Raw genomic sequence first — 13,296 nt, forward strand, 5'->3', positions numbered from 1 at the left:
CTTGAAGCCATTCTGGACAAGATGGCAGCCTATCACATTTATTCAGGCAGCCACACTCACTTAAACTAAGCTAGCATATACTGTATGTCTTTTATGATGCTGGAGAAAACAAGGCGTTTAGAATACCCATTGAAAATCCACCCAGGCTAGTCAAGAACATTCACGCTTTACAAAAGAAGTGCCTTGGTTGGATTAAATCCCTGATATCTGGAGGTATGAGAGAAAGGCGCTAATCACTGAGCACCTTCTAATAATTATTTGGTTCCTAAAATATTGAGTGCAACTTTTCATCCATAATTTAATAGTTCCTCATGGCAGGTAATAATAATAATAATAATAATAATAATAATAATAATAATAATAATAATAATAATAATAATAATAATAATTCTTTACATTTATGTAACAGGGCGGCATGGTGGCGCAGTGGTAGCGCTGCTGCCTCGCAGTTAGGAGACCCGGGTTCGCTTCCCAGGTCCACCCTGCGTGGAGTTTGCATGTTCTCCCCGTGTCTGCGTGGGTTTCCTCCCACAGTCCAAAGACATGCAGGTTAGGTGGATTGGTGATTCTAAATTGGCCCTAGTGTGTGCTTGGTGTGTGGGTGTGTTTGTGTGTGTCCTGCGGTGGGTTGGCACCCTGCCCGGGATTGGTTCCCTGCCTTGTGCCCTGTGTTGGCTGGGATTGGCTCCGGCAGACCCCCGTGACCCTGTGTTCGGATTCAGCGGGTTGGAAAATGGATGGATGGATGGATTTATGTAACACTTTTCTCACTACTCAAAGCACTCTCCATGCAGGTAGGACCTGGGAAGTGAACCCACAATCTTCTTACTGCAAAGCAACAGCACTGATTAATTTTCATCATTTCTATTTTTATTTTTCCAAAATTGTAATTTAAGTCAGCCATTTGAATTTTTTTTTCATTATCAAGTGTAAGCTAGAAACCAGATGTGGGTGGAGGGCCAGTCCATTGTAATGCACACTTGCTCAAATACCCAGCTTATAGTCAGTGTACAAAATATCCTGTGGTAATAGTCCAGATGCCTTAACATTGAAATCTTACTATGGTACAATAGAATTCACAATAAATTAGATATGGACAAGGTAATAATTTAGGATATGCATATCTTAGACCAATGAAATGCATTATATGTGGATATGTAGTCTGTAATCAAAAAACAGCCACTTCTTATATATACTGTAACTGAAACTCTGTCTATCAAAAACCACTGCAGTTTCGTCTGTACCATTTCGTTTCTCATTGAAGTGTGAAGTTGAATGCCAAATGCTTCCTGCTTAATGCTTGGAATTGAAATCCTTTCAGTAGCATTGCTGTAGAATCATTCCAATTGAACAACTAAAAGCAGCAACACTGCAATACCTGCACGTGGTTCTGATTTATTTGTTTCCTTAAACAGTCCCTTCCCTCTTTCTCTAACCCTGCTTATTTAAAGGATTTAGACCAATGCCACTCAAATATCTCACTCCACACATCCTGCTCCCTGACTCTCCTCTCGTCCTGTCCAGACTGTGAAGTGCTCGCAGACTGCCAGGCAACTCAGTCTTGCCTGTGAACAGCTCTCTACATTATGTTGCAATATTTTTTCAAAAACTCAGTGATTTTTTTTAAACATGCAACATGACACACTAGTTTCTGTTTTTTTTAGCCTAATATTGCAGAATATATTTATGTCACTTTTCAAAAATTAATATATACAGTATATATATTCACACATGGGTATATATGTAGAAAATGGTATGGTAGCCAGTAGGACTTTAGGGACTTTCAAAACTAGACTTGATGTTATTTTAGAAGAAGTAAGTGCATAGGGATGGTAAGCTTTGCTGGACTGATTGGCCTTTTCCTTTTCCTTTCTAGATTGTTCTAATGTTCTATCATAGGACACAAATCAGTCTTTATTTTATATAACATCGTACATACTGGAGCACGTAAAGAACTTTGTCACACTCTTTATAAATAGGTAAACTCTAAAATGAAAACAAAAATTAATAAATATACATCAAAATAGATGTCAGCTTTAAATAAAGGCACGACTATGTGCCACTCTGGTCCACACTAAAGACTGACAAACTATCAAAAGATGTACAACTGCAGCCATTTATTAAAACGAGTAAGAAACAGAGTGTTAAATGCAACTATGTATGAAACAGTTAACACCCATCTACATCTCTCAGGCCTGCCTATTTATGAGGCAAATTATCTGTCCCTTCAGTGGGATGGCTTGTTCAGTTGCCAGCTTCCACATTAAATTCTGCCCCAACCCACCTCACTCCTTCAGCTTTTTCTCTCTTTTTTCCCTTTGACCTGACCTGACTCCTACCTCCCACACTGGCATGAAGTAACCTTCCACACATTCCCAAGAGGCACTTCCAACAAACCCGTGGATTGACTTACACATTCTAGCACAGCATGTTTTGGTTTAGGGGCAACATACTAGAGCTCCCCTGAACCCCTACGTGGACCTTGGTGTAACTGTAATTTGAAATCTTAGTCAACCCTAGATGAACAATTAGGACTGTCCTGAGGTAACAAGGATACCATTTACTGCCAGTTGCCAGTGTGAAGGATTTTTGCTGGCCTCCAGCCAGTCTTCCATGACCTAATTCTTTCTGTCTCTCAGCAGTTCACTAATTGTCGTGTAGGTTATCCTGATGAGTTTCTTTGGTACCAAACACACTCTCAGTTGTTGATACACTGAATATAGTATAATAATACAGTGTTGCCAATTAGATCCACCACTTAGGACCATGCTGGTTTGGTGCCACAAAATCATAATGTCATGTTGTCCCTGTCAATACTAAGGCCAGTTACCAGTGGTGCCCTGTATCCAGCATTCCACATCTTCATTCACAGAAATTCATACTGGTTTCTCTCCAAAGCATACAAATAAGTTGGATATTACAGCAAAAGTCAAAAGATTAGTAATAAGAAGAAAAGTTTAAAGTATACCAGTCTCACATTCACATACCAAGGTTTAATGAATACATTTTAAATTAACTAATTTGAGGTAAAAGATGAATTTTCATTGAAAAACCCATGCACAACATGGAAAAAAGTTAAACTCATATAGAATGTATTGCAGAACATATTAACAGAAACAAATTGCAGGAATAATAATAGTTCAGGCAGTACCTTCTTATTTAGCAATTAGTATTCACCAGTATAAAAAGGGCTATAGAGGCCACTACCCCAGATATTATTTGTTTTATTCTAAACTATGGTATTGTTAGCATAAAACAGATTTAAATAGACAATGCTGCACAGACACCCTAGAGTGAATCATATTTTCATATTTATTTCCATTTTATTAATATGTAAATATCTACTCTTTTTTTTAATCTGCTCTATTCAGTTTTTGCCTTTTTATCATAAATAGAAGCAGATTGCTTTACTCTGAGATAAAAATACAAATCAATTGTTTCTCGCAACGTCTTCAAACATACATGCCTGTGCGTAATTCTAGCTGAACAGACATAATTTCTTTTTGGACTGGTTCCCATGTTCAGTCCTGGGGGTCCCCTGTGGCTGCATTTTTTTTTCTCCAACCAACTTTTTCTTTTAATTGACTCCTGCCTTAATTAAAGAAGATAATATTTCCCCTTTTGACTGTTTTGGTGCAATACAGAAATAAAAAAAACAGTTTTAAGATTTTAATCATCATTATATTTTCAGTCCACTTTTCCAGATTTTGATACATATAGGCCATTATATACTACTATTGAGCGTCTTAGTGAGTCTGATGCTGAAGTAGAAGCGTTCAGCATTCCGTGACAATTATGGGAGCAGAAAAGGGGAGATAACAGCAAACTAACAAAAGAGAGTTAAGCTCTATGGATAAATACAAGTATTTCTAAATGTATTACTGCACAGAATATAGAATGATAGAAGAAAAATAAAAGACCAGCTATTTAAATAATGAGATCTCTTAGATGTAAGATGGGCTTACTGATTATGAAACTGGTTAAGACAAAAAAAGGCAGCCACAGAGGTTCCTCAGGACTGAACTTGAGAACCACCATGTATTGTTAAGACAGTTGTTACTACCTGCTCCACAAGGCTTATTCTTACCTGGACAAAGCTGGCAGCACTGTGAGAATTATGTTTTTTGATGTCTCCATTGCCTTGAGTACCAACCATCCATCCCTGTTAAAGGGTAGGGATAGGCAGGTGGATGAGCCTATGGTGTCCTGGATAATGGACTGTTGGGCAGACGGCAGTTTGTGAGATTAAAGAACTGTGCCTCTGACAGGGATGTGAGCAACACTGGAGCACCACAAGGAACAGACCTGCCTCCCATCTCTTTATACCTCTGACTATAAATATAAAGCCAGGTCCATAAGTATTTGGACTATGACACGACTTTCTTAATTTTGGGCTCAATACACCATCTCAATGGATATGAAACAAAGCAGTCATTATGTGACTGAAGTGTAGTCTTCCAGATGTCATTTAAGGGGTTCACCAAAAATATCGCATGAGCCATTTAAGAATGACAGCCATTTTTCTGCCTAGACCCCACCTTTCTAAAGGCTCAAAAGTAGTTGGACAATTGATTGACAATTAGTTGGGGGTCCACATAAATAGCAGGATAGATTTGTCTCGGAACACAGAGGAACTATATAACAAAAAGGGCAGAGAAGGCTCTTCTTCCTTGGGAGACTGCATTCCTTTAATGTGGGAAGTGACACCCTTCACAATGTCTACATCTCTGTAATTGTCAGTGGGCTTTTCTTTGCTGTGGTATGCTGGGCTGGTAACATCACTTCAAGAGAAGCCCATCGAATCAACAAGCTAATTATTAAATGGCACACAATCTTGACACAGTGGACAATGGAACACAATCTGGAGCCCCCCGGAGGTAGTAGCAAAGGAGAGAATTAAAACAAATATGTGTGCCATATGCTGCACATCCTCTCTCTGTCACACTAACGCACAGGTCTTTCAGTCAGCAAATTATTCAGCAGAAGTGTGTCAAGAAACACTACTGGGAGTCCTCCATACCAACAGCAACACACTTGCATAATGCATCACTGTGACTGCCAAGTTAGAAGTTTTCTTTCTTTTTAATTTTGTTACTTTTTACTCATCTATCTATCTATCTATCTATCTATCTATCTATCTATCTATCTATCTATCTATCTATCTATCTATCTATCTATCTATCTATTCATAGTGTATGAAGCCTTATTTTAGTGACTGGGAACAACATTACAATCAGAAGCACTTTTATTCACCAGTACTTAATGTACAGGAATTTGACTTGGTAGATTTGGAGCTGTTTATAAAAGAACAGAACATCACATACAAATAACATAAATTGCATAAGTTAAAAAGAAAAAATTCATACAAGTTTGCAGAATAGTACAATTATCAAGGAGATGTGCAAATGATGATGTGCAAGTGAAAGTGTGAGTGTGTGGTGTGTATGCACATGCACACATATACATGTGCATATACTGTACACACACACACATTCATATAGTATCTGATAGACTGCATGAATATACAAAGTTAGGCTAGGTTACTGGTTTGAGAGGGCTATGGCTCTGGGAAAGAAACTATTGAGGTGTCTGTTAGTTTTAGTTTTACAGCAAGATCACTTTATCAGATCAAACTGAAATCTTGCTGTTTCATTATTGTAGGTCCTCTGAGAATCGTTCTGCTGACTCTCTCAGCCCAATGTAATTGTCCCTGCCTTGTACTCAGTGCTAATGGCATAGCCTGCAGTCTCCTGTGGTCCTCCTCTAAACTGTAAATTCAGATAACTGCTATAAAGAAGCTCTCTTTCAAATGGAATTCATTTTTGGAATATCCGACAATCACTTCTAGGGTCAAGGGTTGGCTTTGAGAGCCTCAATGTCACCAGATAGTAGTGTTATTGGGTGGCTCCTGAAACAATTCCCCGGCATCATGGCAGCTTCTAAGCCTTCTGCCTTCATTTTATATACAGTATACTGTTAGATGACTGGCTGTAGCTCACCTTTTCGTCTACATAACTCATGTCAGCCTTCACTGGCACTTCTCATCAATAGTTTGTTTCTAACCATATGATAACTATTGGATAGACATTGTTTGGTTGCTGGACCAACACAAAGGCATATAATTTAAATCGGCAGGATTGTTGCTGTTTGTAATAAATCAATGTGAACATGTCAGATTTAGAGTATTGTTCATTTGTGAAAACTAATTCTAATACTCTTCTACAAATTGGGAGGTTTATACCCAAACTCTCCAACACCCTGTCTACTTTATATCCATCCACAGAGTATATTCCCATTGCTTGTCTCCCACATAATAGTTCTCATTCTGTCATACGCTTAATTTTGATGCAATCTTCAAATTATCATTTTTGCAAATTCTTCACTTGCTGATCAAAAATTAGACTAATTAAACCATTAAGCTGAAAAGTTAACACACAGATGTTTGGTGAATAATTGCAAAACATTTAGTTAAACAAAAAAAAGTAATTTAGGTGAGGAAAAACTTTTGTCCAAAGTGTCTATGAAAAATGTGCAAAATAGTTAAAATTCCCAAGTGTCAGATTTTTATGGCAATTACCTTATAGCAGGGGTCCTCAATCACAGTCCTGGAGGGCTGCAGTGGCTGCAGGTTTTTGTTCTAACCTGGTTGCTTAATTGTAAAGCAATTCTTGCAAATAATTTAATTTCATGGCTTGTCAGTGCTTTAACTATGTTATGTCAGGTAATTCTTATATCCTGGATTTTCTTTCCCTTTCTAAGGATATCTTCTAAATAATTTGAAGGCTAAAATGGACGAATAATTCCCATTCCTTCACTTTTTCCTCTTCAATTTCCTTCCAAGTATTTAATTTAACCCAATAGTGCATGCTTACACACAGGTGTAAATGGTAACAAGCTAAATGGAGAAATGCTGGTCTCTTTTGTCATTTGCATGTTATTGCTAATTAGGAGCAATTAAAAACCAAGAATATGGCTATTTAAGACTAAAATAAGCAATAAGAGTTCAAAATCTTAACGAGCGAGACAACTAAAGTGAAACAGAAGTGTTACTTGAGCAATAAGTGCTTCTTATTAAGCAGTTGGGTTGGAGCAAAAACCTGCAGCCACTGCGGCCCTCCAGGACTGTGATTGAGGACCCCTGCCTTATAGAGAACAGAGGCAAATCTAATGCAGTTGCACCTGTTATTTCAAAAGTGATAATATATTGCTTAAATCTAGCAGGTCATTTAAAAATCTCAATTAAATCAATGTGAAGAAGTAAAGGCAGGCCAGCATTCCCTGATATGCTGTCTATGTACACTTACAAAGGATTAGCAGTCCAATCTGACTGTACAAAGTACTTACTGAAAGAGGATTGTAAAATTATAGTGAGAATTTCTTAACAGCCAAAGATATAAAATGTATGTGTCTATGTGACTGTCTATACATTGTGAGAGATGGCTGCCAGCCCAGCCTGGCCGGGACGCCCCAGATATGGAAGGATGGGGGGTGGCAGCTATTTGTGGACACTGCCTCCCCCAAAATGCTAGATGGCAGCTCCCCTGGAATGCAATGGTGCCCCAGATTCCTGCAGGGCATCCTGCAATTTGGAATTTGGTTTCTTAGACCTGTTGGATGCCATGGGTGCCGTCCAGGGGGAGCTGTGAAAGGACCTGGGGAGTCATGCTTCCCTTGTAGCCCGGAAGTACTAATGCATTACAACAACAGAAGCTCCTAAGTACTTCCGGGCTGATTAAAACCTGAATTCTCCATCTGACCCGGAAGTGCAGGAAATCACGTGGGAGGAAGAGCAGAAACACTTCCGGGTCAGGAACTATATAAAGGACAGATGAAGACTCAGCATGCGATTCAGAGTTGGGTGGAGGTGGACGAAGCTTGCTGGGAGGTGTGGAGGAGAGAAATGAGAATATTATTGCACTCATGTACAACATCCATCAGCACTGTGGGGTTTGCGGTATATTCTGGTAACATAGGGCCCAAGACAAGAATTAACCCTGGAAAGGACAGAATTCCAATTTATGCCACTAATGCCTCTTTATGTCTCTAATTAACCTAACAGCCTTTGGAATTAGAAAGAAAAGTGGAGAAATTGGGGTGAAAATTCCACACAGACAGCATCCAAACACAGGATTCTTGACCTTTAAGGATGCAGTGTTAACTATTGCACCATTGTGCCCCTTAGCATCTTATTAACTTAAATTCTAATAACAACATGCACCAAATATCACAATTCTGACAGTTTTGGGTTCTGATAATTCAAAAGAGAAATATGGTCCAACAAACATCACTGTGAGTGATTACCTGCCAAAGTGTGAGGGGCAGATAATGGAAGCACAAGTGCTCATGTATAGTTGAGTGCATGCTATAGTCACATTTAATGTAAAAAGCTTCTTCCACCATCCTACTTTTGAAATTGGTTAAATGTCGTCCTAAGGAACCTTTCTATTATGAAGTATTCAGGTATTTTCAGATATTGTGTGAGTATATTATCATTATTTTGAAATGCTATTTTCTGACATTTGCACTGGGGGCTTTACTAATACAAATCTCATGTTACACATCCTCGCACTCAGGGTTACCACTGAATAACTTCCAGGAGTGTGGTCTTCACCTTATCCACACTCTATTTTATTTTACTCTGCTTTAGATGTCCACATCTCTTAAAAACTCTGGGCTTATGTCCACTACAACGTTATGTACAAAACCACTAAATATTTTATTTTGTCAATATGTGATCTATTGATGCTTGTGTACCAGCTTTAAATATGATTATCTGTGCTTGTGATGCTGTAACTGGCTGAACAATCAACAATATAACATGAGCAGGTGTAATAAAAAAGTAGCCACTCACTTAATATTATATTTTATTTTGAATGAAATTGAAGTTCATTTGCTTACGATGCAAAAGTTCAGTATAAAATTCACTCCATTTGTACCCTGCACAAATACTAAGACCCTGTGGTGGATGTAAATTAAACACTAACAGCAAAATAAGCAGAATAAAGTCATGTAATGAATTATTATTATTATTATGACTAATATTTGTTTCGACTGGCAACCCATATTGGTGATCAGGTATTTGTCTTTCATACTTCTACAAAAGCTATTGAATATAAGCTGTTAATCCCATTGCCTTGTGCCCTGTGTTGGCTGGGATTGGCTCCAGCAGATCCCCGTGACCCTGTGTTAGGATATAGTGGGTTGGAAAATGACTAACTGACTGACTGTTAATCCCATAGGGAAATGGAAGTTTCTGATCATGAGTATAATAATATTTTTGAATTTGATTCTTTACCGGTGGGCCTAACCCACTAAGAGCCTCTCCCAGAAGGTTAAAAATGACAAATTTCAAAAATAAGTGTGTGGGGTATCATTTTAGATTATTTCAAGGTCAGTGATTACAAATAAGATTTGTTTCTTTTTTAATTTTTGATCCTTTACTAGTGATCTAGCCCTCTAAGGACCCCTGTTAGACAAATGTCTATTACAATTAAGAATATTTAGACTTTAAACATTTAAACTGCAGTTTTTAATATTTCAAATATTTGACAGAACTATTCTTTTTTGTTTACTTCTACCTCAAAAAAGTTAATCATTACACTTCTTATGCACACCCTGAATTATGCTAATTCAGACTTTTTTGGTGTTCTGATATTATAAAATATTATTTTCTGCTTTACTGCATTCTTTTTTTGTTATAGAAAATTCAATTTGACAATCAAATAATCCTAGCACGTTTTGCTTTTTACATTTTTCTCAACAACAAAGATCATAATGTGTAAAACAATGTTTTATAATTTTGGAATTACCGATAATGATTTCTCCTGCCTGATTTTGAGAAGATTCAAGTGTTATCATTTTCACTTTCACCTTTAAGCACAGGAACACAAACTGAAGTAAATAGATGATAATCATAATGTATATTTCATGACTTTACTTGAAAGATTTTGCTTATAGCTCACTAACCTAAAGTACTTTATGTATTTATTGTTTGCTTTACTGCAGGATGTAAAATGAAGCCATGGTCTACCTGGACACAGTGTAGCAAACTTTGCGGAGGTGGAATTCAGGAGCGTTATATGAATGTGAAGAAAAAATTCAAAAATCTCCAGTTTACCAGTTGCAAAGATAAGAAGGAAATCCGAGCTTGCAATGTGCATCCCTGTTAGAGTTATAGAAGCCTTCAAGATTTACAGAGCTGTCTAAGAGAAAATCGGTCTTGTTTTAATCCAGGTTTAGATAAAGAGGCAAACAAACGTGGGCTCTGCTTTATGGAGAAACCAATAATTTTTTCTGGACTTCAAGCTGGTAAAAGGACGTAATGTTTCAATTGTACGGACAGAAGTCATTGCAGTGTTCTTTGATTTCAAACAGCTGCCTTTGTTTGTGATGATGTATGGTATGCAGTGCATTACAAAGTATAATCAGAACAGTAATCAAACATTTTTATAAACTTTGCTATTGGATGTGATCTCTTTTTATCAACGTGGTTTCATGATCTGTAATAACAGTATACTCTATAAGTATGCCAAAGTATCCCAGTGTTTTTCTTGTTGACCTGAATAATGTACAATGTAAATAACATCATAAATACAGTGCATTGGGGCCCATCCAGTCATCACTTTAATGACTTTTCATCTTTTTTTTCCTTTTTTTTCATTTAAACATTTTACCTTATTCAGACGAATGCCTGTGGGTCTGTGTATTTATCAAGGGCATGCTGCTTTGATTGAGATGCTATTTTTTAATAAGAAAACACAATGCTAATCCTGCTCTTTTTAAATTTAATCATCGATCTGAGGACAAGTGGCCAAGTAAATCTTCCAGCCACATGTTAACACGAAGGGTCTCTTGAAGTCAATATTAATTGACAAGAAACAACCAGTCTGGTTAAAAAAGATTGATTTTCCACCATGTGCGTAAGGTTTTGTTTCATTTAGATTTCCTGCAATGGCTGTAAACTTGTTGTGGTATACTGGTCATTAATTACCAGTCAATTACACCTATAAAATAAACCAGTTACCGTGTATCCTGTGGAATCTTCCTTTCAAATAGCTAATTATGTAACTGAACTAAAAACAAAAGCACAGGCTATCATTCCAGCATTGCCTAAGCCTCAAAATGCTGTTTTTTAGAGTTAATCGTTCTGTGGGGTTTTTATTCACTGTCTACACTTTAAAATGTTAACAACAATAATTAGCTTATTTTGTTAATTTCTATGTTTTGTTTTTGCACATTCTTAGAAGTTTTGTTACTTTTGCTGTGGAATTTTGATAAGAATGTCAAAAAACAATTCTTACCAAAGTCTTGTGTAGATGTTTTGTAGCTGTCTCTCTAACACATTACACTATTTTGGAATAAATCACCTTTACAATAAAAGTGAAAGTGACAAAACAGTGGTTGTGTGGTGAATGCCTAAAACTGGAAAAGGCAAAAGAATAAGTTTTTTTAAAAAAAGTAATGGTTATTACGAGACAGATTAAAATATGAATCGCTTGCTCATGGATCAGTGCCTTTTTGTGGCTGGTGGCACACAGTTATACCAGCAGAAGTGCAATATTCCTAGCACGGGCTACTGAGCAGAAAGTTCAAAGCAGAGAAATGAGACTAAATCTGATCAAAACAGTCGTTACCGGGAAAATGACAAGAACAGCAGGCCTAATCGGCAATTTTAAATGGACTGGAGAACAAAATGTCCACCCCCTCCAGTACATCAGCAGGAAAGCATCAAAGATATCAAATGAATTCTCGCTAGAGAAGCCACTGAAGCTTAGAAAAGTTAAAAGATTATGAGAGAGAGAGAGAGACAGCTAGAGAGATGGATAACAAGATGAATGGATACCATCATGGAAGATACTAAAATGCAAATCTCAAAACTAAAGGACAGAATTGACAGAAAAGCACAGGGTGTTCTTGACCACTGCATCGCCAACAGTTTGTAAAACATGAAAAACACAGCAAATCAAAAATGATAGATGTGAGAAATATTTTTACATGATGATAATGAGAAACAAGCTTCTCACTGTTACAAGGCTACATGGTACATGCAAGGAGATACTAAAATGGTCACAACACAGAGTACATACTTATACCGTATGATTAAAACAATTGCTATTTTCAAGGCTGTTCAACTGATCTATACATTTTGATGACCTTTGGACTGATACTGCAAGAATTGCAAATAACACTCATCAGTGACACTGATCTTTGAGCACTACTTGTGAGGCCCTTCAAATGTGTGCAACAGCAGGAAGACAAGGCCCGAGCATTAAAACATGTGCACACATTAAAACAAATACAAATGTGTTTGATTCATTTAAAAGAAATAAATCATTCTCAAATTCAGTCCTGTCGCTGCAGTTCTGGAACCAGTTCATCACAGTACTCAATCATGCACATGCCACGCTCAGACTCACAGAGGTGCAGTTTAAGGGATCTATGAAAAGTATTCACCCCCTTGGAAGTTTTTACAAATTATTGTTATATAACACTGAATCATTGGATTTAATTTTGCTTTTTTGTCACTGATCAACAGAAAATAACTCAATGCTGAAAAGTGAAAACAGACGTCTGTGAAGTGTACTAAATTAATTGCAATTATCTGACACAAAAGTATTGATGGCGTAAGTATGACACACCTAAACCATCACTGTTGCAGTTCATTTGCTTAGAAGTCGCATAATTACTTAATGAAATCACCTGTCTGTGGTTTCAGTAGATTGTATTATAATTGCATCTTATTTGGGGAGTTCAACATGTAGTGGGTCAGTATGGTGGCCTAAATCTACACAATGAAGACAAGAGAACTCCCCAAACAACTTCACAAAAAGGTGATTGAAAAGCACACGTTAGGGGATGGATTAGACGGGATTACAACAGAGATCATACAGCACTTTGGTGATAAAACTAAAGAGTGGCTCCTCTCATTGCTTAACATCTGTGCCGCATCATATCGCATCCCAAAGATCTGGAGAAGAGCAAAAGTTGTGGCACTACTGAAACCTGACAAAAACCCAGAAGATCCAAAAAGTTACCGCCCAATTTCACTGTTATGCATCTTAAATAAGGTGTATGAAAGGATCATACTGGCACACATATCCCTGACTATCGAGGATCAAATGTCACCAGACCAAGCGGGCTTTCGCCCCGGTCGATCTTGTTGCGACCAAGTCTTGAAGCTAACTCAATACATTGAAGATTGGTTTGAGCAGAAATTAATTACAGGGGCAGTGTTTGTAGACCTTTGATACAGTGAACCACACAGCACTTCTTCTGAAATGTGCTGGAACCATACAA

At 37.4% G+C, this 13,296-nt stretch overlaps 1 protein-coding gene across 1 annotated transcript in view; it reads left to right on the forward strand.

The window, feature by feature from the left end:
- The window catches only part of LOC114645958 (spondin-1), a 509,623-nt gene extending 498,608 nt beyond the window's left edge, over positions 1–11,015 (forward strand). The window contains exon 16 of the mRNA XM_028793897.2: positions 10,006–11,015. Within this exon, the coding sequence (XP_028649730.1) occupies positions 10,006–10,169 (164 nt within the window). The 3' untranslated portion in view covers positions 10,170–11,015. The remainder of the gene's footprint in view (positions 1–10,005) is intronic.
- The last annotated feature ends 2,281 nt before the right edge of the window (positions 11,016–13,296 follow it).

The sequence above is a fragment of the Erpetoichthys calabaricus genome, chromosome 2, assembly GCF_900747795.2.
Source record: "Erpetoichthys calabaricus chromosome 2, fErpCal1.3, whole genome shotgun sequence".
In the NCBI taxonomy this organism is placed as follows: Eukaryota; Metazoa; Chordata; class Cladistia; order Polypteriformes; family Polypteridae; genus Erpetoichthys; species Erpetoichthys calabaricus.